Here is a 27,103-nt window from a genome sequence, read left to right as displayed (position 1 = left end):
ATACGCCAATATCATCATCCACAATAAAACTACGAACGGGCAAAAGGGTGATAGTTCGTACTTACAGAGACCGACTTGTACAGGGCGACATCTATACTGCACCGCGAATCAAAGAGAACACAGGTAGGAATGATAAATTGTATATACAAGCTCCGGAGAGCAAGCAAGATGTTGGGTAGTAAGTTGGATTGCATAGTTGTCTTCTACTTTGTGCTGTCTGGCGTCATGGGGGCTTGACTGCCTCTATAGAATCTGAAGCGTCCAAAGAATCCTTTCAATTCATAAATAGACACAGTTCATAATCATCAGCAGATCCGGACGGTAAGTTATAAGGACACGGCATTTGGAAACGATGATAATGATGATGATGATTAAGAAAGGACAGGTGGGTCTGTGGAAATTCAGGGTATGACGAGGCCAGGAACCCTGGATAAAACCGTCTAGATTTCATCACGGACTGGGGCCTGTTCTTTCTCGGAGTCGGGCTTAGATGGTGATTCAGTACCTTCACCCTCTGCTTCCTCCTTCATGTCAAGTTCTCCGCACTTGACGATTTTTACATCTTTGGTGGGACGGTCCTGGAAGCCCTTGGGGACGACCTGGATCTTATCAACGATATCGTATCCCTCGAGCACCTCGCCGAAGACGACGTGCTTTCCATCAAGCCAGCTATTATACCACCCATCGTCAGCAATTGTAAGTGCTACGTCGCATAGTTAATCGGTGTAAACATACGCAGTAATAGCGGTGGTAATGAAGAACTGAGATCCGTTGGTATCTTTTCCGGCGTTGGCCATGCCTATAGTGAAGTTGCGGTTAATATAGGCAATCGTACCATTACGCAAAGAATGTACTGTAGCATACTGAGAACACCCTTCTTGGTATGGCGTAGCTTGAAGTTCTCGTCCTCGAACTTGTTGCCGTAGATGGACTTTCCACCGGTTCCTACGTTTTAATTAATTGGTCAGCATATTAAGGTACGGTAAAATAGGATATAGGCAGTACTAACCGTCACCATTGGTAAAGTCACCACCCTGGATCATGAAGTCCTTGATAACACGGTGGAAGGTAGACCCCTCATATCCGAATCCCTTCTCACCAGTAGCCAAAGCGCTATAACGTTGTACTTATCAGTATTTAAATGCCTTCGGTACAATTGAGGTATATCGGATATTGATCATACCGGAAGTTCTCAGCGGTCTATGTCACACATAGTCAGTATGATTAACGCATCGTTCGGTGAATATTGAGAATCGGCTAACCCACCTTTGGCACCGTCTTTCCGTACAATCCCATGACAATCCGTCCGAGGGGCTGACCATCATGCTCGATATCAAAGTAGACCTATATATCACTGTTGATTAGCGCCTCGATGCCATCTCCGGGCTTTCGCTGTCAAAAGACTTGAGGTACCTTGCTTGTGATCTTGGGACCTTTGGCCTCGACCGTCTGTCCCATGAAGAGGAACAGACCGACGGCGGCGAAGACCACGAGGGTCAAGATACGCCCAATTCTGGCCATATCGTGTATATAAGAAGTGTAGACGAGATGCTTATTCTGGGGCAAGATGGTAACGGGAGGTAGATGGAGAGGAGACAGTGGCATGCAGAGGAGCGACGTGGCTGTTTTATGAATATCCACCTCCTCGTCTGCCAAAACACGGGCGATCTTAGCGGAAGTTGAAACTTTCGACTTTTCGTACAGCTGATTGGCCAGGTGCGGGCATAAGGGGAGTACATTTGATGAGTCATCAAGTTGTGCACAAAAATTATACGCTTGAATCAACAAGGCCATCAGCTCTGTAGTTTAGCGTTGTTCTCTGGCTTTCATTGATTCTTATGCTCTGTTCTCGTACTGCTGATCTACGGCTGGCTAGGTATATTGCCCGTAGTCTCTTTGCCAAATTTAATAATACTAAATATATGAGATTTAACAGTTGTATATCATGGCCTGGAGTACTGCTGGCCTCATGAATCGGGCGTGGAATCGGGATGCATAAAGTTGCGGAATAATAGTATTACCGATAGCCGATCTTGGCATGACCACCTCTAGACCTGTGGGAATTCAAAGTTCGATGTCGGATGTGAATGCGATAGATGAAAACGAGCGAGAGCAGCTGATAGAGTGTGAAGAAGTAGATTAACACAGCATTAGCCACCATGGTAAGGCCAAAAACTGTTTGAAGTATACCAATTGAAACTCGTCAACTAACTTGTATTGCCAGGTCTTCATCTTAGGCACCAGTTTTCCCGAGCGACAGCTCGTTAGAGCAAGTTCAGCCCTCATCCAGAATACAGACTCTCGTCGTTGATTCTAACAGTTCATAATATACAGAAAGCTCTGCGCTCATTTTTCGGCATAGGCGAGCTGCGATGCAACCAGCTGATGGCTCGATTCCACATCCATCCCACTTCGACCGTCGGTGAACTGGCAACCAGACAGGTCCTGGATTTGACTGGTGCATTGTCAAATATGAAGATCGAAAACGATTTGAAGCGAGAGATTCTCGATAACATCAAGAGACTCAAGACTACTGGAACATACCGAGGAAGAAGACATGCTCTCAACCTCCCAGTTAGAGGACAGAACACCAGAAGCCAGGTATGTGACGTTGAAGAGTCAATTCAATATGGGTATTTACCACTAACTCTTGACGTAGATTAAAAACGCTATCAAATTCAACCGCATTGACAGAAAGCTATGATTGTGCTGCAAAATCTTATTTAAAACACTCTTATTTTTGTGATGTACTACTATACAGGGGTATTTGGGCGGCGTTAAGCATGTATCTGTCATGTAACAATATAAAACAAATTCTTGATACAAGTAATCGAACCTAGGGCGCTTTAGAAATATCGATTAACTTGCTCTATTTTGTTTTCCTCTCCCATTCTATTTTATTTTGATACTGCATCTTTCTGGAGTATACCCTCCCCTCGGTTTATTTGGATAGCTTTATCCTCGCCAACACTGGCTATTCCGACAGTTTTATCCCAGCAAACGTCGAACACTTTTACACCGTCACCACCCACTCGTTTTCCTTCGTCTTCAACTGACTTTCTCGATATGGAGTATATGCTTTCTCCGACTACCCCGTCCTTTTCAGTCTTCGTGGACCGTATATCCCATATTCTGCATGTCCCGTCATGGCTACCACTGATCAGTCCATATTGACTGTTTGGATCCCGGGCCAAAGAAACAACGACATTAGTGTGTCCCCGCAAAGTCATGGCGGAAACGGTCGTGGCCGAGTCACGAGGATCAATCAGGGTAATATGCCGAGCAGCCGTACCAGCAGCGAGCAGCGTGAGCTGCGGAAGATGTTCAACGCATAGTAGAGAATAGGAAGTAGTTCGGGTATCGACAAGAGCAGACGTAACCAGATCCCAGGTCCGAAGTGAGTGATCCCATGAAGTCGAATACCCAACAGTTGAATCCTTGGCGTCGAATATGGCTGCAGATACAGGTGCTGTATGTGATTCAAATAACGCCAATGGCCCTCGCTGGGGAGTGCTGACAGAGGATTTGACTTTCCGCCGTTTAGCACTTCTAGAAGCGCTCGAAGGCAATAGGTCTGACGGTGCCTCGGGGCTCTCAGATTTCTTCATAGACCAGAATCCCACGGTGTTATCGGCAGAGGCAGAGAGTATCCTGTTTGACGGACCATGAACCGCAATAGAGTCAACGCTTCCCTTGTGCCCGTAGTATTCAACTTGAGGAGTGATTGAGGCCGAAAATCCATCTTCGCTTTCGCTGTACTTCCACAATCGCACAGTTCGGTCAATTCCGCAAGACACAATCTGGTTTGGCGAGGTCATTCGAGCACCCTTTATCGATGAACTGTGCCCGCCATTCCCACCCGATGGAGAAACAGCAATAGTCTCTCCCGACATATTCCACATCCTTAGCAGCCCATCATAGCTACCAGACAATATCCTCTCTTTTCCTGACTGTATCTCTTTGCTGCTCCATTGCGCAGCATGAGAGGTCCCGGACAAAACGTCAACGGCGCTCACCCAATCGTCGTGCAAAAAGGAAGCGACATGGAGTGGAGGAATGAGCGCTCGAACATATTCGACATCAAGGACTGTTTCTGCAGAAATTCCATTGGCAGTCAGGTATTCGTCTATTGAAGTTCGGAGGTAGCGCCCATTTATCAAAAATTCAAAGGGGACTGGTTTTGGCAGCTCAAGCAGGTTATTCACAAGCGTGGATAGGGCATATCGTCGTAGCTCTTTATATGATTAAGAATATTTCAGTTAGCAATCACTATGGAATAACATCCTTTAACTCAGGTGGCAGGTGAAATATTTGAGCTATACCTGTAGGAACGAGAATAGGACCAGTCGAATCCGGCAATGCGAGATCAGTATGGCGCGATGTCAGTCGCAATCGGACTTGTCGTTGTACTTGCGAGGACTGTCCCTCGATAGCTGACGTAGAGTCCATCAATGTATCCATGGTTGTAAACTGCTAGATATCCAATTGAACACTGCGGGCTTTTACAATCAATTGAGCTTTATCTCTTGATACTTTTTTTTATCGCGAAACTTTTTACGGCTGGCGTGATGCGTAAATTGTGCAAATCCTTGGCAACGGTTACCTTAGAAAAGGTTCGAGAAGAAGGATGAGCTTTGAAGCTCAGGGAAAAATCATAATGGAGACCGTAAATAGTAAATTATATTAATAGCTACTATGAAGAGCTCCGTATCTCTGATATTGCCTTCCGCCTATGCTCTGAGTCCGCGAATAACGCCTTGATCAGATCAATGAGCTCGTCGCTGGAGAATTCTAGCTTCAATTCGCCCTCCGTCCACAGATATTTGATATCTGCCAAGGAGCTCTCCAATATGTTCATAAGATACTGGAACTTAAGCCAGTTCGGGACATAGATTGCTGTCATGGCTATAGGCTCATCGCCAGCTCCTCTGCTTTCCTCAGATGCCTCTGGGAGGAATAGATCTTCAAGTTTCGACACCGAGCTGCAGAATCCAGCAAGGCGCTGGGATTCGGGGTCCGAGATATCTCCAAGGTCTTCAATGTCTAGGATAATCTTGTTTATCCCCGTCGAGAGTAAAGAGCCGATAGATTGCAGGAGTACTGAGGGGGAGAGTATGGATTTCCACTCGCTGTGCACACCTCTCACTCTGTCGACCGTTGCTTTGATTGCTCTTTCGCATTCTCCGAGGTAAGGCTGAGCATTGCAGCTTGAGAATCCCTGGCAACCATCCAGAAGATCGGTCAGTATCGTTCGTTGGGAATGCATCTCCCTCCCGTACGACAGACGTCCAAATTTCTCGATGGAGTCTATATCCCCTGCTAATCTTGAAAACCCATGCTCCTCAGAGAAAGTTCGTAGTCTCTCAGCTAAGTAGATACTGTCGTTGTAGAGATACATATGGCTAGAAGTCGATTTTTGGGAATAGAAGATTGGTGCCATAGCTTTGAACATGGCAACCACTAACGTGGGGATTCCGAGGAGAGCTGAAGCAGATGGGGAAAGCTGAGATGACGAGTATCTGTAGAACCGTTAGATGGGTCTGTAAAACGCGCGCCAGTTGCTTGTGAAATGGCTTACTCAGGTTGTTTAAGGCATTCAGAGTCAGAAACTTGATCTCCTATGACTTCAATAATAGCGTCTGGTACCTTGGTAACGGTATAGAATTCCCGTAGGACAACCTCTTTTGAGGCTTGCGATGGCTTGTTATCTTCCTTCGTCTTTGGCGCCTTGCTCGCTGAGGTTGATGGCTTTTCCTCAGTCGGGTTGTCACTTGCTTCGTCTTCGCCCCATCCCCAGGCGTCGTCTATATCGTCATCGCCGTCTTCTCCTTTTTTCATGCTCGTTCCTTCTTGGGGCTTATCTTCCTCATCATCATCTAGTCCCCACGCACTAACGTCTTCATCCTCATGGTCAGTTACTTTAGTTCCGGCGCTTTTCTTGTCTACTTCCTCATTCTCATCCTCCCAGTTGGCATTCCAGTCATCTTCAACCTCTGCTTCCTCACTATTTCCCTGAAATATGCTATTAGACTGTGACACTTGCTGCTTTTCTATCCGTTCGGCCTTTTTATATTCCCCAGAATGACGGTATACAATCGACCTGACACGGTCTAAAGCATGGGCACGTCGGCGAGATAACCACAACCGAGGGATTTGGCTTCTCCAGGATCCTAGCTCAAGAGGTACATGCCACCCAAGTTCAGCCAGAGATTTGGAAAATTGCGGTAATTCGTCCAAGGTACGCTCAAAGGCATTCATGTCCTCAACAGCCACGGGTATAGCCGGTGACATCCATTCTGAAATTAGGAGCTGACATGAAGTGGTAGAGAGAGTGGTAGAGATCACTTCTAGAACCCTAGGTGGGATTTTGTTCTGGATGAATGTAAACAGGGAGAGGATCGAGCCTAGAACGTCTGATATTGTAGGCTTTGCAACTTGACTCTTCAGTTGGATATAGTTCTCACTAGAAGAGAGGAGATTATATGGGCCGGTCCGAGAAGGAGATAAAACGGGCTGCAGAACGTGACTTAGAAGCTCTTCCCGAAAAGAAATAAGACTAGCCTCCAAGATTCCCAGATTTGAAAGCCAGTTCAAATGCCGGTCTAACACAGATATATCTATGCAATGTCAATAAACAATACCAATAGTGTCATATGATAGAACAATCTTACCATCTCCTTTAACGGTGAGTATTCCCGCTTTGTCAATATGAACTAAGTTGCTCCATGAATGTTGTAGCGTGCCACACAGAGAGCTTCGGACGGTGGAAGCCTTGTCGGCTAGTATGGTAATAATGGTCGAGTCTTGGGGCAGAGTCAGTTGATCCAAGTCCTGGTTAACCAGGTCAAGTTTCTGGATTGCTATTTCCAAGTTGTTATCGTTTCCGCAGGCCTGGGCAGCATCTATATTATTATCAATGATGCGCGCGTTCTCGAGGGTTTCCCTTAAAGACTGTGTAAATGCAGTTTCGCGCTTTAAAAGGCTGACTTTGGCTGCTGTGTCTTCAACTTGATTCTGTATAGCTTGTGCTTTCTCATAATTTTTGACAATTTCCCTTGCCGTCAGTTTCGATCGTTCTATGTCCTTATGAAGCTGCTTTGCTTGCGATATCCATTCATCGACGTCGGACGCTTTGTCCTGGCTCAGGGCACTGATTTCTTTCTACACAGTGAACATTGGTAAGTTATGTGTGGATAGGTCGTAATCTTTCGTCAAAAATATCCCATACCTCAACCCTCTGTCTCGCCTCAGATATCTGCTCAAGTCCGGCAGGTAGAGCTGTGAAGGGGTACTCCGCTTCGGTTATGGACTCTGATTCCGGGAATGAGCCATCGGTTATAAATTTGAGTAGTGCCCGGTGCACTTTGTCGGCAGAAACGGTCCCCGGCATGGCGACAGTGGCTTCAGCACTGCTCTGTAGCGGCTTGACACGCCTGTTCATCAAGATGTTAGTTGGGAGTCCGAGATACCAGGAGTTACAATATAGCCATATCCTACCGCACACTGCAGAATTAGACTCGCAACTAGATAAATCTTAGCGCTCTGCTAACTTGAATGCTGTAGGCTGCCCGCGGCGACTGCTAGAATGCTTGTTGTTGGCATATAAATGAGTGCATATGGAGTGGTGGTGGTGACTAGTTAGAGTAGTTAAATTTAAGCTTGGATGTGATGATGGCCTTTTGGCCGAAGCGCCAAGCCATGCGGGACGAACAATAATTTTTGTTAACTGATAACTTCAAAGCAAATCTTCAAAAGGTCAACGAAGGGCTTCAGCCACTTACTAAGTTTAAATATTTCGAATCCAGGACCTTATCCAACGGACCACAGGTAGGGAAACCCCCCTTCAAATACACCAGGCTTGGATCAGGATCTACGGGTTACTCTGGGGAGCCAATTCCTTAGAGTTACAGAGAGGGGCTGTGATTCAGGCTTGATTACAGGCATGCAGAATAGTGCCAACATGGAGTCGAGATCCTCTTTTCGGATTGTCAATCGGTTTACCCCAGATTACTCTGCTTCTCTTTTTACTCAATATGAGTCCCAAAGAACTGGAATGAGAGTGGTCACCATAGACCAGAAAGGCCCAAGAGTTCAAGGGCACTTTGTGCTTGCTACTGAGATCCACGATGATTCTGGTGCGCCCCATACTTTGGAGCATTTGTGCTTTATGGGCTCAAGAAACTATCAAGACAAAGGAATTCTTTACAAACTTTCAGCCCGGTTGTATTCGGAGATCAATGCTTGGACAACTGTCGATCATACCGCTTATACGCTTGAGTCCGCTGGATGGGAGGCATTTGCTCAATTGTTACCAGTATACCTAGAACATATCATTACCCCGACATTGAGTGATTCTAGCTGCTACACAGAGGTATACCATATTGATGGCACTGGGCATGATGCAGGTGTTGTGTATTCTGAAATGCAATCATTCCGGAATGACTCTCTATACCGTGCGGATGTCTGTGGCCGCAGACTACTCTATCCGGCAGGCGTTGGATTTAGGTATGAAACCGGTGGAATGATAGAAAATCTTAGAGTTCTTACGGCGGACCGAATTCGCGAGTTTCATCGAGAAATGTACCAACCGAAAAATTTATGCCTTGTTATTACAGGCGAGATTGACCATGAGAATCTTTTTGAAAAACTCCATAAACTGGAGGACACGATTATGGATATTATTCCAAGTCCGTCTGCCCATTTTATAAGGCCTTGGATTGACTCACCCCAGGCTTCTCCTCTTCAGAAGTCAGTTGTTGAAAGGGTTGAGTTCCCAGAAGATGACGAGTCATTTGGAATGATTCAGATTCGCTTCCTTGGGCCTGATCTCAAGGACCGTGTTTTGGGTAAGCAGTACAATATTCTAGAGAAATGTTGATAATGCTAACCTTTACAAAGCGAGCGCGTTAAACGTTACTCTACTATACCTTGCAGGCTCATCTGCTTCTCTTTTGGTGCATGCCCTTGTTGAACAGGAGCAGGTTACATCCGCAGTAACATATGACACGGAGGAGAGGCCGCATACGGAAATTACCTTCACCCTGTCGAATGTCGCCACGGAAGAGCTGGGGGCTGTTGAACGCCGGTTCTTTGAGATCCTGGAAGATGCAATGAAGAGGGAGATAGACATGAAATACATGCATGACTGTATTCAGCGACACCAACGGATCTGGAAATTTGCAACAGAGACATCGACTACCTCATTTACTGAAGCTGTGATAACTGACTTCCTCTTCGGGGAACGGGATGGCTCAACACTAGAAACTCTGGGAACGTTGGAAGAGTACAAAGTTTTAGAGAAATGGACTGATTTGGAATGGCGAAATTATATTAAGAAATGGATTTCTAACGCACATCATGTTTCTGTTCTGGCTATACCTTCCGCCAAAATGGCTACAGATGTGATGGAGGATGAACAGAAGCGTATTGAGGAACGAAAAGCCGAGTTGGGGGCAGAGGGGTTAAAGAGGCTCGCAGAGGCTCTAGAGAAGGCAAAGAGGGATCATGTTGAGGAACCGTCAACTGATCTAATGTCGAGATTTACCATTCCTGGTACTGATTCAATCCATTTCATTCAAACAGCTACGGCAAAGGCAGGTCTTGCTTTGAAGTCTAAACGTACCGATAATGATACCCAGGAATTAATAGATTCAGATGGGTCTGAATTGCCTTTATTCATCCACTTCGAGGGTATATCTAGCAACTTCGTGCAGCTGATCCTGATGATCTCAACGGAGGATGTACCTCATACTTTGCTGCCTTTACTGCCATTATACACTGAATCCTTCTTCAGCCTGCCCATCAAAAAGGATGGCGAAATATTATCGTTCGAACGGGTTATCGTTGATCTAGAGAAAGATACAGTGGGCTACTGGATGTCTCCAACTTACAACAACCCTGAATCCCTTTCGATCTCCCTCCAGGTAGAGGCCAATAGGTATCAAGCCGCCATATCCTGGCTGAAAGATCTAACATGGAACTCAATCTTTGCTGTTGACAGGTTGAGGGCTGTCACATCAAAACTACTCGCAGATGTCCCAGAAGAAAGAAGAGATGGAGAAGTTATGGTGGAAGCTATCGGGATAATGACGCACTTGGGAGAAAAGTCCATATCTAGAGCGTACACGGCGCTCGTGAAAGGTCGATATCTAAAACGTGTCCAAAAAGTGTTGGCTACCAAACCAGATGAAGTTGTCCGACAAATGGAGGAAGTTCGAAAGTCACTTTTCCGTGCTGAAAACTTCAAAGTTCTCGTTATTGCCGATGTTAAAAAACTTACTAGCCCCGTCACGTCGTGGAACCCATTTATAGCCGGCTTGGATACCTCAAAGGAGCTGAAACCCGTGGTCTATGTGGCAGAACGGCTAAGTGATGCTGGCAGACACATGGGCAAGCACGCCTATGTTGTTCCAATAAGGTCGATGGATTCTTCATATGCTGAGTCGAGTTCGAAGGGAATTTGTTCTCATGATGACCCAAAATTACCTGCATTGATGGTTGCCATTGCTTATCTGAACATGGAAGAGGGACCAATGTGGAACGCCCTTCGAGGGCCCGGACTAGCCTACTTTTTCTATTTGCGAACGAATATTGAAAGTGGGCTTATACATTTCATGATCCATCAATCCCCCAATGCTTACAAAGCTTTTGAGGCAGCAAAGACAACCGTTGAGGGTCTTCTCTCTGGTTGTATGGAAGTTGAATCAAAGAACGTACTGGAATGCGCGGTTAGCACTTTGATTAACCAGTTCGCTACTGAAAAACAGACTTATTACGAGGCAGCTTTTGATAGTTTTGTCAAAGACACAATTCTCAACTTACCGAGTGACTACAATGAGACTCTGTTGAAGAAGATTAGGGCTATTGATATGGGACAAGTAAAGGAGGCCATCCGTGATTTCGTTTTACCCCTATTTACCGCAGGAATGACAGATCTATTTGTGACCTGTGCGCCAGCCCTCAAAGAGGTGAGGAACATACTATTCAGAATAATTATACCCCAGTCCACTAACTAGATGGATGATTGTTTTTAGGCCATCCATAAGGGGTTTGAATCGGCAGGCTTCCAGCCAAAAATACAGTCTCTTCGCGATTTTGAGGACGACTATGGGCTGAAGTTTGATCACGATGGCCATGAAGATAGCGACATTGAAGAAGATGATGACGATGATGACGATGATGACGATGACGACGACGACAATGGCGAAGAAGAAGAAGAAGATGAAGAAGAAGAAGAAGATGATGATGATGACGAAGAGAACTAGTAAGGGCCAGGTTAGTTGGTGCTGAGTTGATTAAATTTTTATTCCTTGAGAATAGAGGGTAAGTAACGAAGTGTAATAACTATCTATAGATATAGACTTTGAGATGAACAATTATTCAAACCTCTTTATAATATGGTAAATAGGTGGTCGCGCTATGCCTCCTGTACATAGTCAATTTTATATCCTTCAGAGCAATAAAATCATTTATACCCTGAACCAGGTGGCTAGTGGCTACTTCTTCCCTCCATCCGTCTGGAATAGTGAAACCACCTCTTTTCGACCTTCCTTTTCGGCCCTCATGATTGGTGAAACGCCATCATCATCAACCTCAAAGGGGTCTACACCAGCTTCCAACATCAGTCGGATCATGTCAATTCTTCCATCTTTGGCCGCATACCATAGGAGATTGCGTCCTGAAGCAGGTTTTTGTCGAACGTCGACTTGACCGGTGTTGAGAAGCATCTTTGTGATCTCGATATTTCCGTCACTTGCTGCTATCCATAATGGGCTTCGGCCGTCATAGTCCCTCACATCAACAATGATATCCTTTTGAGCAAGCAATAGAGCTACTATCTCGGCGTGTTGATAGAACGCTGCTGAATGCAAAGCAGAGCTATCAACTCCTCCTCTTGCATTTGGGTCAATGCCATCTTCCAATGATTTCTTGACCGAATCAAAGTCTCCATCTTCTACAGCTTCATGGAAAGCTACTGTACGGATGGCTTGGTTCATCATGCCTCGTACTTTACTCTCCAAGATGTCATCTTGCCAGGATGGATAGCGATTGCGGAGAAGTTGCTGTAGGACAGACTCCTTCCCATTGTACGCTGCTGCCCATGTGGAATTACCATAGTCACCCGCTTCCGTGGTTGTATCAGCGCCGTGCTCAAGGAATATTTGAACGATTTGGTCATGGCCCTGGAATGCAGCTGCACCAAGGGCAGTTCCATATTTACCAGATACAATATTGACTTGGGCTCCTCTCGCGAGTAGGGTTCTGACTATTTCTTCCCTGCCTTTATAAGCTGCTGCCTGGAGAGGAGTGCCATATATTCCGTGTTGCATATGGATATCCGCTCCAGCATCAAGAAGCATCTGTACAAGCTTGCTGCTGTCCCTTGGAGAACGAACAGCAGCCTGTAGGGCACATCCGTATGGCCCGCATTCTTCATTGACATTTGCGCCTCGCTCAATAAGGGTTTTGACAATGGATAAATGGCTCTCTGAGGCAGCTGCGACCAAGGGTGATCCCAGCATCCCGGATAAATAATTAACGTCTGCTCCATGGCTTAGAAGGAGGTCAAACACTTCCTCATGACCCATACCAGCTGCTGCCTGAAGCAGTGTGCCAAATCGACCACCCTCCCTGTGAATATCCCCGCCGCTTGAGATGTAGTACTTAACCCAGCTGATCAGCCCGTATTCTGCTGCCAAATGGGCTAGGGTTGCCTCCTTTCCCTGGACTTCGTTGAAGCGGCATTTACTTTCGAGATCAGAGAGGTACCTCCAAACAAAGAATGTATCCTCCATGCGATGATATAAATATGAAGGTGGGCCATTATCATCCTTGGAGCAAAGCTCGGCTGCCTCGATGTGCTTGAAAACCGAATTAAGAGAATAGTGGAGAAATGGGAACTGGCGGCAAAGTTGCTGAAAGAGCTCAATTGATTTTGTTAGACCAAGGACATCCGGCTCAGGTCGAGCCTTTGCTATATGTTGCAATTCGGCTATGTTTAAATAGTTTATACATGCTTCTGCGAGTCTCTTGTGACCCTGACGAAATAGGTCATCGGCGGATCCAGAATCAAGAAGTTTGAGGCCACCGTGGTTCAAGAGGAAGTCTCTTACCGAGTCGTGCACGAGATGGATCGTAGTTTGGTTGTCCGCGTCAAATATCTGGCGCGCATACGCCGTGTTTATCGCCTTTCTAGTGCTTGTATCCGTCAGGCCGCCTGTGCGGACTCTGTGAAGTATATCCATTTGCTCGTCACATTCAATAAAGGATGAACAACTTTCGGCTTCAGCCTGGGATTTGTATCCATTCTTCTGAAATATCAGGGAATAACGTAGCTCGGTCAAGCTAAGCAATCTGGAAGCGCAGAGAACCCATTGGAATATGGACAATGTTTCGCCGGGACGATTCAGGAGGGCAGACTTGAGAGCCTCTCTATAGAGGGACTCCAGCTTATCTGGCACATTTTCAACAATTTCTTGCATTCGTTCCATTGATTCACCTTGGTCATGGGCTTTAATAACCTTACCCACAACCAGAACAACCCACAGAAACACCCCCTGGGCTTTCTCGGCAATACGGTCCATAAGCCTGTCAATATACCGTCTCTTGAGCAGGGGTTTCAATTTCCTTTGGATATAATTTTCGATATCATAATTGTTGTGTGCATCAATAATGAGTTCAGCGTAGTCCCCTACATCTATGGGAGGGTAATGCCGACTGGAATAGCATATCTTCAAGGGGATATTTTTCTCAATGCTTGAAGTGCGAACTGACTCAAAAAACGTAATGACATCTCTAGCCTCCTCGCATTCATGGAGAGCGTCAATAAATATAAAAGCCGAAGAAACTGGCAGATCTTTCATTACTGATAGGAAAAAGGACTTCAGCTCGTCTTCACTCCATGCCCAGTGGTTATTGTGTAAACCTTTCTTTCGGCGAAAGACGGGCATAAACCTAAGGAAAATTTGCTTTGACTGTTGGAAGAGCTGGAAGAGAAGTGATTTGAAGAGCCGGAGTTGAGGGTTCCCGGGGGTATTGGTAAGGTTATCGAAGAAGAATGCTAGTTTGATCCCAGGACAGGTTGATTGCTCACTCCATAGTCTTGACATAGCAACCCTTACAGATGTTGATTTTCCAGTTCCCAGCTTCCCTTTAACCCGTAAAAGAGAATTCTTCATGTCCAAGTTGGATGTATCTTTCCAAGAACAATATTCTTCTTTATCGAACAGCCAGGTACAAGTGGCTTGGACTTCTTGGTCAACGTTGTAGTCCCACATGTCAGCTTCGGGGACGGACAATGAACGTAGACATTCTATTTCCGTATTAGTACAAAGAGAAGGATACCATTGGAGAGGTCCCATACCTAGCTCTTCAGAAGATAGTTCCTCTATCCATTTATCAGTATAATCAGTCATTTTAGTAAACTTAAACGGAATACTGGACATGTATAATTACCAATATGTTCGGATTTGATATCCTGTGCCTTGTCTTGTGATATCTTATACTCCAGGCGAAGTTTGTTTGTAACCCTTCGCAGTTCACTTCCCACTTGTTGATATCCAGGGTCATCTTTACCTGTAAAACGACACATATCACGGTGATTAGCATTAATATATTGGGCATTCTCCCTTGGATCCCCCAGCGAAGAGGATATATCAGGAACTATCTATAATGATCGGTTAGCTAGTTTTCGAACAGAATTAAAATAGGATGTCGAACCTTTCCCGAAACTCCAGGAAAGATTCCTAAAGCGAGGCTTTCTTGAAAAGTGCGGACAAGAAATCGTTCTTGGTGCCATTGGCGCATAAAGTCATCATGAGCAACCTTGCTTTCATGGCTGCCATAGTGCAAGGCGCGTAGAATGTACGCGTTAGTGTTGAACATGCTGAATGCAACCATTTTTCTCATCATCTCGCCGGACGTTGCAAGTCCGCTGCCATGATGGGGCGTCCCGAGGAAGAAAACTGCCTTGGTGGAATCTCTGATATCAAGCACAGAGGCATCTTCGTCTCTGGCGGCAAGGCGAAGGACCTATAGAGGTGAGATACTCCTTCATCTGAACTGTTGAAGAATAGGGGTATCTTGATAAATTGTAGTTACCTCCTTCACAATAAGGCCTTTGATAGGTTGATTTGGTTAGCTGGCTGCCACTTAATACAGTTGGATGTTTCTGATGCAAATGAAAGAAAGGTGGCGCTTTTTACTGAGTTACATACCTCCAAACGAGTGGGCCACAAAAATGATATATCGACCTCGCTGGAGAGTGTTAAAGGTTGATGTTAGCCGTTGACTCACTACCAACACCACACAAGAAGATTGACAGACTCACACAATCGTCTCTACTTCGCCCAAGCGCATGTAGGAAATTCCTGGAATGCTCAAGGAGGCTATTCTGGTTCGCCGGGCCTGCAAAGAATTTGGACACCATCGAGTCATACCCAAAAGTCATAATTCGACAGTCGGGACACTCTTCTGGCAGCAGGTCCAAGGGCCAGAATATGTCTGTCTTGGAGTCTTCTGGCTGACCATCGTCTGGCGTTAGCTGATGCTGCGAATCCCTAACGGTAGGCCGGTCCAGGACAGCTGCTTTCTGCTGCCGGCCTCTGAATTTCGTGGTTTTTGGTGCGCGTGCTGTCCATGTCTTTCTTGCGTGGCCTTGGAATCCATGGACGAAGACGATGCTAGTAACAACCAGGGCTGAGGAGCCGCATTACTTACAACCGGAGAATCAATGCGGCTGACTTACTCTGCGAAAGGATCCGTCTTCTCGGGGGTATACAGGATACTGATGCCGTTGCTCAAGACAGACATGGCTATCAGCTCAAATAAGTTCAAGAGGTCTCGAGTCGGTCGATCGTGACAATTCCTTCGTACAATCAAGCCCCGGGACAAATACCATGCAGGAAACACAAACCGGCTCTGGCTCGGATAGGCCTTTATTGCCCGGGTGAAGATGACATGGAACTTTTGATAGCTAAAGCAGGAGTTACATGTCGTTAGTTAATATTTTGCAGGTTCGATATAGACGCACCCCAATCGCAACAAGATGAGGCTGACCAGGGGACCGTGTACGGGGTCCAGGGATCACAAGCTCCGCCCAGTCAATCACACGATGCCACGAACCAAAGAGCGCAGCCGAAAATAGAATTCTAATACGAGAAGCCCCTCCTTCTCCTCCATAGAGGGATTTGCTATTTCTATAAGAGTTCCGTGAATGGAAGGCTTCAGCTTTCAATGTCTAAGGGAATCTGCCTCCTCCACTACCATACCTTACACACCTACCAGTCAATAGTACGACAGTGATGATGTCTTCCACACGGATCTATAAAGCTGATGAGACTTACCTCCCCGCGGATGTCTATAACACTCTTCCTCACGTCAACTTAGCCAAGGTAGACGAGGAAGAGCGAAAGTGGGCTGCAGCAAGAAGCGCCTTTTTGCAAATGATATCCGACCATGGCTTGGAGGATGTGTTTTCCCTTCACCTTCTACACAGGCACTATGACCTGCCCGCCAACCATGCCATGGTCTATGAGCAGAGCCCTTACCCACCATCTGATGATCTTCCGTTCTTTGAGATATGTCGTCCCAGATGCATCCATAGCCTTCAGGGGGCGAGAAAGCCTCGGGGGAAATTCTTTTTTTACCGTCAAGATACAGGAACAATGAGTGCTTACGAGTATACGACTGAAGTCGGCCCTGATATAACTTCCACTGCCTATGAAAGCTTTATAAACGACTTCTGTCGCGAGTTGCTGAAGCTGAAAGCAGAAAATGTGTTTGCTCTATCCCTTTCCTCGCCATCGGAAAATAGCAGAATCCTTTACGAGACTGAAGTCCCGGCCTATAAGGCAACACTGCGCCTTGAGAAGGCGGACTGGGTTCCGGATGGGTTTAACACAGATTGGGTCAGTTCCACTGGCGATATGGGTAGTGTCTACTCCCGCTGTGTTCCTAGAGGGGCTAGTAAACCTGCGGATAAGCATTCAAGGAGGCGCAACTCTGAACATCATAGGACTGAATTTATCGGACCAACCGATTCAACGAGTGTCGGGGTCATCTGGGATGGCAAAAGTTTGGATAATGAATCCGTTGCTTATAGTGTCTTACTGAAGGCGAGAGAACTGATTATCCATTGAGCATGAATGAATGCCTTTGACATGCCACTGGGCCTGGGCCTCTTTATCAGTTAACTTATCCAGGGGATGGGAAAGATGAAAATAAATCAGATGAAATTTCAGCGGCAGTTTTCCTCGGTCTCCTTGGCTCTAAAACAGGCTTCCCAGGCTGGATTCTGGTTATTCGACCTTCGCTTTGCCATAGTTTGTTGTTTTGAGCAGAGGTCACATCTCCCACTCTCCTCCAATTCATTATTTTTTATCAGATAATCACAGTAACTCGCCTTTGAACCATGATTAATTAACTAGTTTAGCACAACTTTAGTCAATTAAAGGAGTACCAGGTCAACCACGCCAGGAGTTAGGCTAAGTAGCCAGAAAAAATGGGAGAAGAATCACGACGAGCTCCAGTGGTGTCTCATCGCTCATTAAACAAAGCTGAGCTTGAAATATAATATCAGGGTATGGTCTCTTCATCCGACAAATCTATAAAGCCGGGGATGGGGAATGTAATGATTAGAACCTAGGGTGTTTGTACAAAACGTTGGAGAGTTTTGACGGGTTTGATGAGCCGCACTGGTAGTTAACTAAGTAAACTCTGTTAAGTGGGACCTCGGCGCATCGGGTCGGGCTTAACCCGCACGCAACCTAACTAGGTTAATAACTAAGGCGTTGAAAACTTTTGGCCACAGCAACGTCGTGATACTTTCCATTGAATAGATGCAAACATACCTAAAATGCGTCTCTTGCTTCTGAAAATGGTGGTATATGGATGATCGGGCCGGGGATATGCTACAATTATTAGTACCCGCTGTGCTGCTGTTCTTAACGATTTCAGAGACCAAATATCAATTTGAAAATTGAAGAAGAGATCCAATTTGGTCCTTTCCTTCGTTTTACGCAAATAAATTGAACTTTACCTAGTGATTTCCGCTCTTACGGGGCTCACGGCCGATTAAAACTTGTCAGGCTGACCAAATTGAACCTTCTCGTCTCCTGGGTGGAGATTTTGATGAAACTATAGTAAAACTGTCCTCACAACGTCCGGAAACGGACCTTACACCGACGTTGTACCATCTAGTGAAATCGAGGCTAATACCAGTGGTAAGACCTATATGGAAGCTTGCAGCTGATATCCGGTCATATACCACATTAACATAATGAAATGGACAAAAGTTTAGATGGTGTACATGTGCCTATTCCGGAGTGTCTAAAGAAGATGTATCCAGTAATTTAATATTGCATATGTGTCATAGATCCTCGGATCGGATGCCCTTAGCGCTGCAAATACTCCACCTATCATCGCAATCCGGCTGAGAAAGTACACTGCCGGGGATACGAGGCTTATAATGGTTAGGGGCCCACCCCATCGAAAGACAACCTTTGGAAAATGCATGAATACCAAAAGTGAACCGATTGATGCCAGCCCGGATGCACGCCATAGCCACAGTTCTGCTATTGAAGGGAAAGTTCCATGCCACGATATTAGATGTAATGCGCCAAACGAGGCTCCAAATAGACATGCCAATGGCCAGATTTTGGAGCCGTATAGGTCGGGGTCCCAATGTGCTACCACAATATCTCTCGGCTTGGGCTGAAATGCTAGTGGAAGGGAGGCGCAAGACCTGCTTGCTCGTGTATCACCGAAGCCATAATTGCCAAGTTCCGGGTCGTTGTCGTCTCTTCGAAGGTTTTCTTTTCCAGTAGGCTCTTTGCCGTATTGGGCTTGGATGAAAGCTTCATATGCGGCCTTTTCTACCTCCAGCGCTTTGTCTTCTGCTTCCTTCTCAAACACTCGTGGGGTTAGCGCCCATACGTTCCAGTACGATGTTTGCTCAACTGTACCCTCATTATCAAACAAGTTGCTGATGGACATTTTCTCAAATGTACTGAGCTCCTCGGCTGTCATTTGAGGCAAGTTGATAACGGAGGGTGAGTGGATATCCCTCGGTTTATTCCACCAAAAAAAATATGTGATAATAAATAGCGGGATGTAGCTGAGGCTCATCGATTCCAGTTGGGCTAGAGGAAGGTTATGGGCTGCTCGTACAATTGCCTGTACAACGAACCAAGCTGCCTGGATGAGTGCTGCCATTTTTACAGTTCCATCTGCACTGCTTTTGTCCTTGATATCACTCTCATCTAGGCCCCAGCTTTTGTGGAATCTCCATTCCATGTGGCCATTTTCCAGCAACCACTCAAATTGGTTTGGCCATATCACTTTGTCGCCGCGCTCGGTGCGATATCTAAGACCAAGCATACTAATATAGAATGCATGAACCAGTTTGAATTCCTTTTCTGTATACTTTTCGCAATTCCGGACCATCTTCCTTGATTGGCTCCATTCCTGCAATCCTTCGACGGCAATTAATTCAGGTGCCATGATGGATTTGAGAAATAAAGCTAGCTTGTGCAAAAAGGCAACGGACTTTCGATTGCATACCCGTGGGTGTATGACAACCCAAGTACAGATGAAGATGGTAAAGCAGCAAGAGCTTATTAGTTTTTGTGTACCGCGGTTCGGTGACTCGTCGACCCACCCTACCAAGTTCGTTCCGTTCTCTTGTGGAGTAGAGTTTGGGGCTGAGGCATGTAATCTGGGTAGCGCGGTAATTGTAGGGTCCATGGAGGCCTTGAACTTGACTAATATGAAGGGTCCACAAATAAGAAGATGTTTCAGCGAGTATTTGGGTTGGCTTGAGTCGTCATTAACCTGTTTTCTTCTGAGGGGAGCTTGGTATGTGTTGCTAGAAAGCAAGTGTTATCGGGATGAGGGGTATGTTATTTTAGTCATGACGAGATAGAAGCAATAACGGACAAGATGACTCGAGCCCAGAAAGGTCTGCATCCGGGGTATATATAGACCAAGGGCAGATGGAATAACCAACTGCTGGTAAGCAGCATGAATATTTTTCCTGCATGCATAACGCACAAGCAGAGCATAGTAGTTAAGCCAACTGGCAAGCAGGATTGGCTGTATCTTCTCCTTCCACATCATTGCTTATGCACAGGATGTAGCTCATCTGACCCCTGCGCTTAACTCAGCTGAGCGAAACTTTAAAAATTTACGTAAGATCTTATGTAATACAGCTGAGGTAACCTGACCCAATAAATTACAGACTTGTAATAGAGGTGTATTAGGATTAGGGGGTTAGGTTAGGGGGTAAGGGTTTAGATTAGGGGACTAGGGAGTATATTTAATAAGTAGTTAGAGAGTACTTTATAACTAATCTGAGACTAGCTACTAACTAGTTATTAACTAGTTAATAACTAATAGTAAGGGTTAGAGTTAGAAATATTGTAAAAGATTATACCTTTATTACAAGTGTAATTTATTAGGTCAGGTCACCTCAGCTATATTACATAAGATCTTACGTAAATTTTTAAAGTTTCGCTCAGCTGAGTTAAGCGCAGGGGTCAGATGAGCTGTAGCCTCGCTTATGCATGTGTACGATTCGTCCACTCTCAAGTAGTTGATTGGTATTCTATCATTAGCAGGCCAATAATAAACGCAGAGCGCTGTGAAGAGAGCTGCAATTAAGCGCCGGCTGGTGTGACACAAGGTCTTGGCATGCAAGGGTCGGCCCGCGGAAGCAACCCACCACCGATGGTCGAAAACAAAGGTATGACCCGACATCTCCTTCGTCCAAAATCACAACTCTCAGATTTTATTGCATCAAGAAAGCATCACTCCCCATATATCGCATTTGATACAAGCGCGGCGCATCAGATTATTCGCAATGACTGCTGGAGATGTGATCAGAAGCATCTTGAAATATGGCTCTATCTCTGCTGCATCATGCGTTGCATTGTATGCCATCTTTCTGGCGCTTATTGCAACCCCCTTTTTTCAGACACATGTTATCTACCTCCACAAGATTCAGATGACCTGGTTTAAGGATCTTGATACTCCGGAAATTTGGGGATTCCTTCATAACCAGGCTACCCCTTTCTTCATAAAAACTCCAGACGGTCACTCGCTTTATGCCTGGCATGTCCTCCCCTTAGAACTATACCGGAAGCATGAGCGGTCCCTCTTGAGTGAGCCATCCGGATTTGTCTCGGATTTTAAGTCCCGTGTTGCTTTCAAACTACTACGCGATGACCCCGAAGCTCGCTTGGTATTACATTTTCATGGAGCTGCCGGAACCGTCGCCTCTGGATATCGACCGGCCAATTACCGTGCTTTGTCTGCCGGTTCTCCTGGAAAGATTCATGTCTTAACTATTGATTACCGTGGATTTGGTCGAAGCAGCGATGTAGCTCCCTCTGAAAATGGCCTTATTATGGACGCTATAGCTGTTGTTGACTGGGCTATGAATGTTGCCGGAATTCCGTCTTCTCGCCTGATGATTTTTGGCCAATCGATTGGTACTGCAGTTAGTTTGGCTATCTTACAACATTTTGCCATGCAATCACCACCGGTATCATTTGCCGGAACGATCCTAGTAGCCCCATTCGTCAACTCAGCAAGCCTCGCAGCAACTTACAGCCTTGCTGGTACTATCCCCCTGCTGTCACCAGTTGCCAGATTTTCCATACTTTTTAAGCGGCTTAGTTCTCTCATACGCGACAAATGGCTGAGTAGCAACCGTCTTGGTGACTACATCGGTGCAAACGAGTTGAATAATGAGAAATACAGGATGACATTAATCCATGCTGAAGATGACTACGATATCCCATTTCATCATACCCAATCTCTTTTTTGGAGTGCTGTCAATGCGACGGTACCTGAAGGCATTACATACAAAGAATTAGATTTGAGAAAAGCGACAGAAAAGATTGATAATACTGCTGCAGGAACGGTGATGGAGTGGCACACGGATAATGGAGTCATTAGAGAACAAATTTTGAAGACTGGACTGCATGATGTCATCATGGGCTATCCAGTTATTTCTCTAGAGGCTATGCGTATTTTTACCGCCTCCGACCCAACATTTACCTGATTTCATTGCTGTCAGTGATATCCTGCCACATTGTGCACTTGTATGCCCCAAGGTTATGGTTACGCTTGCGTACATTACTCAAAACCTAACGACTTCCTTGATGAAAGATACAGGTATAGCAATAGCAATAGCTAACTGGTTGGTTAGCTATGGAACGACATCACGACTCACTATAGCAGTTTAGAATATCAGTGAAAATACATACAAAATATTGAATGGAGTACTCCGCACTCCGTAGTCAGTTAACCATTAATCTACTTCTCACTTCCACAAGGTTAACTGAGGCCAAAACCTGGTTATAACTTTTAACTAGTTAACCCATATTAGCAAACGATTAAACTAGTTGTTTAACTAACTAACCAATCATTTATTGAGTAACTGCCCGTGGAACCCATAATATAAAACACATTATACGGAGTACGCCATAGTTATAAACTGAGACACTAACCATTAGTTACTCTGGAACTCGATAATTCAACGACCAGCAAATCCTAACTCAGCACGATCAAGGAAGCCTGGATGATTTATCCTCTGGTCTATGGAGTACTCCGTCTGGATCTCTGATATGCTAATATGCTCCCTTCTCCCACTCACCCAGAGCAGCGTGCAATGTTAGGCAATGCATGCGTTTCCTGTGCTATGCGGAAGGTAAAATGTGACCGTCAAGCACCATGTGGCGCTTGCAAGAAGACACGCCTCGAATGCATTTATCGGGCTCCTCCGCAAACTCGTAAACGCAAGGCAATACTGGAGCAGAGCTCAATTATAGAGCGACTACGGCACTACGAGAATGTTCTGCGTGATGCAGGACTTCCTTTTGAGCCTTTTGATACTGAGCGAATGGATAGATCCACTACTGATTCAACGCCGCAAACACAGGGAGAAGCAGCAAGGCAAAAGGGAGAAGAAGAAGCTTCACTAGCTCTACAAGAAGGTAAATTAATTACACACGATGCGAACAAGAAATATTACGAGCATCAACTTCTGGCAAGTTTGGGTGATGAGGTTAGTCTGCACTTTATGGGAGACAGTCTTGTATAGACTAGTATTAATTGACGGGTTATATGTGCAGTTAAAGCAGAATTTACATGGAATGCCAATACGTGCACCATCAACTGGACTATACTCCTCATACCTGCTTCTGGGGTCGATGGCATCCAGTCCTCCAGCTGAATTCCCCTCCAAGTCAGAGATCTTCAAGCTGTGGTCAACCTTTTGTGACAATGTTGATCCATTAACTAAGATCCTCCATATACCCTCAACAAATGCTCTTTTGACTCAATCACTGCAATCTGAGGAGAGCGACTTCATTTCACAAAAGCTGCAGGGTTTGATTTTTGCGATCTGTGCATGTGCAGCCATGTCGATCGGGGACAATGAATGCGAGGCTGTGCTGGGCTCAAGCATATCCTTAGAATCACTCCTTGCAGCTACTGCAGCCTCGCTGGTTGAATCTTCATTTATGCAGTCCCTTGATCTTATTACCCTCCAAACCTATGTGCTGTTTCTTGTATGTATATACATTACTATGCTATGCATTGATACAAGCTGAGAGCGCGAGAGCTAAGTTGCATCACCATCTAGACAGCCTTGCAGCGAGATTGCGAGCCTTCATGTTTTTGGACACTGGTTGGTATTGCTATTCGAATTGCTCAGACCATTGGTATTCACCAAGATGGGACCAAATTTTCACTTTCCCCCTACGAAACCAAGATGCGGCGTCGTCTTTGGTGGTATATCGTAAGCCTCGATATACGCGCTACAGAAATGGCAGGATCTGGAAAAGCCACCGTCCCACAATCATGGACAACGACTCTGCCGTTGAACGTAAATGACGAAGATATAAGCCCTGATATGGCCACATTCCCTTCGGAGCATCTCAAAGTAACGGAAATGAGCTTCCCCCTCCTTCGATATGAGACATCTCGGTTTTTGCAGGCTCCTGGCAATGGCAAGTTGTCTGGCAATCTTGAGGATACGATGACAGGATCCAGCTTTTCGTCCTCTCGTATTAAGAGCCTGGAGAAGTGTTTCGAGGAGCGGTTCCTGCGCTTTTGTGATCCAGTAATACCCTTGCATGTTCTGCTGACAGTCACGGCTCGCTCCACGATATGTAAGCTCCAGCGCATATCTGAGGTGTTTTACGCCTCCGATAAGAATCGTCTTCACTCGCTCAACAATACAGAAACAAAAATCTCATACGGGATTAAAATGCTACAATATGACGAGCTTGTTCACGCCACGAAGTCTCCTGAAAAATTCCGGTGGTATGTTGTCAATTATTTCCCTTGGGGAGCAGTAATTGGAATGCTCAAAGCAATCACCGCTCAAGAGACGTGGAATGATGGTAAAGAAACTGCTTGGAATCATATAAAGGATGTATACAACCATCACCCCGAGTTCAGCCTCCGCAGCTCAGGGGTGTCAGGGGTTGTAAGTAAACTGACGCTGGCAGCGTGGGAAACACGGCTTCAGACATCCAACAGCATGATGGCTCCAACATTGCCAGGCTTCATCGAACGGTTATACTCTCATTGCAACCAGTCATCAAATTTACTCCCTTTCAATGCACGCACTCCTAGCTTGGAACATAACCATGCTGCCACTCATACTAGCCCGGGGTTAATGCTGGGTGACCAACAGCTGCAACAAACGTCTTTCTGGGAACCCCAGGACATGGATGTCGTTCCATGGGAGTCCGTTATTTTGCCCTTTAATCAAGTTGAAAATGAGAATCTATAATTAGGCTTTAGCTATAGTTACTACATTCACAGAAAGCATTTGTATCTAGCAAATAGGCTACTGAACAGTTAAATATAAATATGCAGCTTAACTAGCTAACTTCCATCTGTATCTGGAGCCTAAATCTCTGCATCAAGCTCACCAACATCATCGAATATACACGGCTATTCGTTCGCTACAAGTTTTACCTTTAGCAATTGAAGTAGCAACTTGTTATATCAATAAAACATTGTCGCCAATCTTCAGACATTGTAGTAGTTATTAGTTAGTTAATGAACTCAACGTTCTAGTTGAGGTTACTCCCGTTAACTAACGAGTTAATCAAGATTAAGTGGAAGCTTGAATTAACTAACTAGTTAACTAACTTTGCCCAGTAATTGTTGTTGACTATATGGAATACGGGGTGAAAATTTTGCATCATATTTATCTCACTAGTTAGTTACCTAGTCAAGTTACTCTTTCATAGCACGAGAAAGCCTATCATTTTCCGCACTCTGCTCGTTCTCGACCTTGATTAAATTCTTCCATTCAACCGGAAAAGCGCCTGCAAGAGCCAGACCTGAGACGGCAATTGCAAGGAAAAAAACATGCCTGAGCGCACAATTATACGCCTGGAGCAGCTTTATCATATCTGGCCCAGATACAGTGTTGCGGAAATCAGTGGCCCCTGAATTGGAGATGTGGCCTGGGTCAATATTTGGCAGCAATGTCCGAATATTTCTCACTAAAGAGGAATTGAGTAGGTTTTCACCTATACATAGCATTATCGCACCACCAAGCTGTTGGCCAAAGAACAAGAACGAAATAGCTTGTGGGGTGTCGTGCTTTGGTATCACTGCTTGAATAGCGGCTGCACCTTGTTGCATCCCGAGTCCCAAGCCGAATCCATACACAACCTGGTATCCAATCCATTTACCATGGCTTGTACTTATGCCAAAAGTGCTAAATAACCCCGCTCCAATCGTCATGATTATAGCACCAGCAATCATAAAAGGCGCAGCGTATCTAACAACCTTGGATACAAGCATGCCAGCAAGTAAGGTGCCAATCATGAGTGATAGCAAAAGGGGTATATTCATCTCTCCCGATTTGACAGCACTGGCCCCCTTGATTGCTTGAAACCATATCGGTAGGTAGTAAACGATTGTCATCATTGAGCCGCCAACGCAAAAAGAATAAAAGAAGCTCCCGACCACGGTGCGTTGGGTGAATACGCTCATTTTCAGCATGGCTCGCTCTCGCTGGTATATTTCGTTCAAGATAAAGGATACGGACAAAATTCCGGCCACAACAAAGAGGGCAATGATCCGGCCATTACTCCAGGTATAGACAGATCCACCCCATTGAAGTGCAAGCATGAGAGATACCATCCCTGGAACAAGGAAAATGATACCCATAGGGTCCAGATCGAGGAGTTTGTCCTGTATCGAGTTTTGCACGCAATTCTCTTTCTGGGGACCACTTTGTTCGTCTATAGTGTGCGTATTTGGGAAGAACCAGAGCAGCACCAGGAGTACCATACCGCCGATAGGCAGGTTGATAAGGAAACACCACCTCCATGACGCATTTGATGTCAAAGCTCCTCCCACGAGAGGCCCAAGAACAGCTGAAAGTCCAAACGTTGCGCCACCAAATCCCATGTACATGGGTCGTTTAGCCAAGGGTACTGCTTCGACGATAAGGACCATGGAACCGGAGAAGATACCTGCACCGCCTAGTCCTTGGATTGCGCGACCGACAATGATGCTGACGGAATTCTGTGCACCCCCACAAACTGCAGAACCGATTTCAAAGACAATTAACATGGAAATAAAGACCCATTTTGGAGTGAAGAACTTGTATAGCAACGCCAAAGGGAGTTGAAGTACACAGCCAGTAAGTAGATATGCACTTCCTGTTTCCATGTTAGTCTGTGATCTAAGAAAACGCGGGCAACCTCTTACGTACCATACCAAGCTATGTCATTGAAAGAACGGAAATAGTTCGTGATGGTGGGAATTGATGTAGCGATAATAGTACGGTCCTATATTCCAGAAACATCAGACTTGATTAGTTAACTAGTAACCGGATTATTGCAGGTCGTTAGTTAAGATATGTAACTGTATTCAACTTACCAATGACACAAGGAACATGCTAGAGCAAATCGCAAGCATGATGGCACCGAGAGCAGCTGACTTTGGATAATTCTCTTGGGGACAGTGATTTACTTCACAACTCCCATTCCCCAGGTTGCTATCATCAGGCTGGGATAATCTTTGGCTCATATTTGGTGACTTAAAAGGGGCAGTACACTGAAGG

The 27,103-nt window shown here is 45.5% G+C and overlaps 11 protein-coding genes across 11 annotated transcripts; 5 read left to right on the top strand and 6 right to left on the bottom strand.

The window, feature by feature from the left end:
• Window positions 1-440: 440 nt before the first annotated feature.
• Window positions 441-1,794, bottom strand: ARB_01071 (peptidyl-prolyl cis-trans isomerase, putative; the record flags this gene model as incomplete). The annotated part of the gene is made up of 6 exons (XM_003012774.1): window positions 441-669; window positions 736-799; window positions 865-945; window positions 1,010-1,113; window positions 1,289-1,344; window positions 1,414-1,794. 6 exons carry the CDS (start codon window positions 1,792-1,794, stop codon window positions 441-443), a joined length of 915 nt encoding a protein of 304 aa, XP_003012820.1.
• Window positions 1,795-2,385: 591 nt separating this feature from the next.
• On the top strand, window positions 2,386-2,664 carry ARB_01070 (uncharacterized protein; the record flags this gene model as incomplete). The annotated part of the gene is made up of 1 exon (XM_003012773.1): window positions 2,386-2,664. One exon carries the CDS (start codon window positions 2,386-2,388, stop codon window positions 2,662-2,664), a length of 279 nt encoding a protein of 92 aa, XP_003012819.1.
• A 233-nt stretch (window positions 2,665-2,897) lies between these two features.
• On the bottom strand, window positions 2,898-4,461 carry ARB_01069 (uncharacterized protein; the record flags this gene model as incomplete). The annotated part of the gene is made up of 2 exons (XM_003012772.1): window positions 2,898-4,234; window positions 4,323-4,461. 2 exons carry the CDS (start codon window positions 4,459-4,461, stop codon window positions 2,898-2,900), a joined length of 1,476 nt encoding a protein of 491 aa, XP_003012818.1.
• Window positions 4,462-4,693: 232 nt separating this feature from the next.
• Window positions 4,694-7,441, bottom strand: ARB_01068 (uncharacterized protein; the record flags this gene model as incomplete). Its single annotated transcript, XM_003012771.1, has 4 exons — window positions 4,694-5,519; window positions 5,579-6,617; window positions 6,672-7,161; window positions 7,229-7,441. 4 exons carry the CDS (start codon window positions 7,439-7,441, stop codon window positions 4,694-4,696), a joined length of 2,568 nt encoding a protein of 855 aa, XP_003012817.1.
• A 501-nt stretch (window positions 7,442-7,942) lies between these two features.
• Window positions 7,943-11,264, top strand: ARB_01067 (uncharacterized protein; the record flags this gene model as incomplete). The annotated part of the gene is made up of 3 exons (XM_003012770.1): window positions 7,943-8,846; window positions 8,935-10,967; window positions 11,034-11,264. 3 exons carry the CDS (start codon window positions 7,943-7,945, stop codon window positions 11,262-11,264), a joined length of 3,168 nt encoding a protein of 1,055 aa, XP_003012816.1.
• A 231-nt stretch (window positions 11,265-11,495) lies between these two features.
• On the bottom strand, window positions 11,496-15,810 carry ARB_01066 (Pfs, NB-ARC and Ankyrin domain protein; the record flags this gene model as incomplete). The annotated part of the gene is made up of 6 exons (XM_003012769.1): window positions 11,496-14,386; window positions 14,455-14,665; window positions 14,719-15,030; window positions 15,216-15,255; window positions 15,438-15,680; window positions 15,746-15,810. The coding sequence occupies 6 exons, from the start codon at window positions 15,808-15,810 to the stop codon at window positions 11,496-11,498; spliced, it is 3,762 nt and encodes a 1,253-aa protein (XP_003012815.1).
• A 494-nt stretch (window positions 15,811-16,304) lies between these two features.
• Window positions 16,305-17,138, top strand: ARB_01065 (uncharacterized protein; the record flags this gene model as incomplete). The annotated part of the gene is made up of 1 exon (XM_003012768.1): window positions 16,305-17,138. One exon carries the CDS (start codon window positions 16,305-16,307, stop codon window positions 17,136-17,138), a length of 834 nt encoding a protein of 277 aa, XP_003012814.1.
• Window positions 17,139-18,327: 1,189 nt separating this feature from the next.
• ARB_01064 (uncharacterized protein) lies at window positions 18,328-20,115 on the bottom strand (the record flags this gene model as incomplete). The annotated part of the gene is made up of 2 exons (XM_003012767.1): window positions 18,328-19,864; window positions 20,006-20,115. 2 exons carry the CDS (start codon window positions 20,113-20,115, stop codon window positions 18,328-18,330), a joined length of 1,647 nt encoding a protein of 548 aa, XP_003012813.1.
• A 742-nt stretch (window positions 20,116-20,857) lies between these two features.
• Window positions 20,858-22,063, top strand: ARB_01063 (uncharacterized protein; the record flags this gene model as incomplete). Its single annotated transcript, XM_003012766.1, has 1 exon — window positions 20,858-22,063. The coding sequence occupies one exon, from the start codon at window positions 20,858-20,860 to the stop codon at window positions 22,061-22,063; it is 1,206 nt and encodes a 401-aa protein (XP_003012812.1).
• Window positions 22,064-22,636: 573 nt separating this feature from the next.
• Window positions 22,637-24,805, top strand: ARB_01062 (fungal specific transcription factor, putative; the record flags this gene model as incomplete). The annotated part of the gene is made up of 3 exons (XM_003012765.1): window positions 22,637-23,068; window positions 23,136-23,573; window positions 23,648-24,805. 3 exons carry the CDS (start codon window positions 22,637-22,639, stop codon window positions 24,803-24,805), a joined length of 2,028 nt encoding a protein of 675 aa, XP_003012811.1.
• A 452-nt stretch (window positions 24,806-25,257) lies between these two features.
• Window positions 25,258-26,709, bottom strand: ARB_01061 (uncharacterized protein; the record flags this gene model as incomplete). The annotated part of the gene is made up of 1 exon (XM_003012764.1): window positions 25,258-26,709. The coding sequence occupies one exon, from the start codon at window positions 26,707-26,709 to the stop codon at window positions 25,258-25,260; it is 1,452 nt and encodes a 483-aa protein (XP_003012810.1).
• Between the last annotated feature and the right edge of the window lie 394 nt (window positions 26,710-27,103).

The sequence above is a fragment of the Trichophyton benhamiae genome, assembly GCF_000151125.1.
Source record: "Trichophyton benhamiae CBS 112371 chromosome Unknown contig02295.1, whole genome shotgun sequence".
Taxonomy (NCBI): Eukaryota; Fungi; Ascomycota; class Eurotiomycetes; order Onygenales; family Arthrodermataceae; genus Trichophyton; species Trichophyton benhamiae.
The sequence above is the reverse complement of the archived record's forward strand: the minus strand, read 5'-3'. Positions and strand labels throughout refer to the sequence as shown.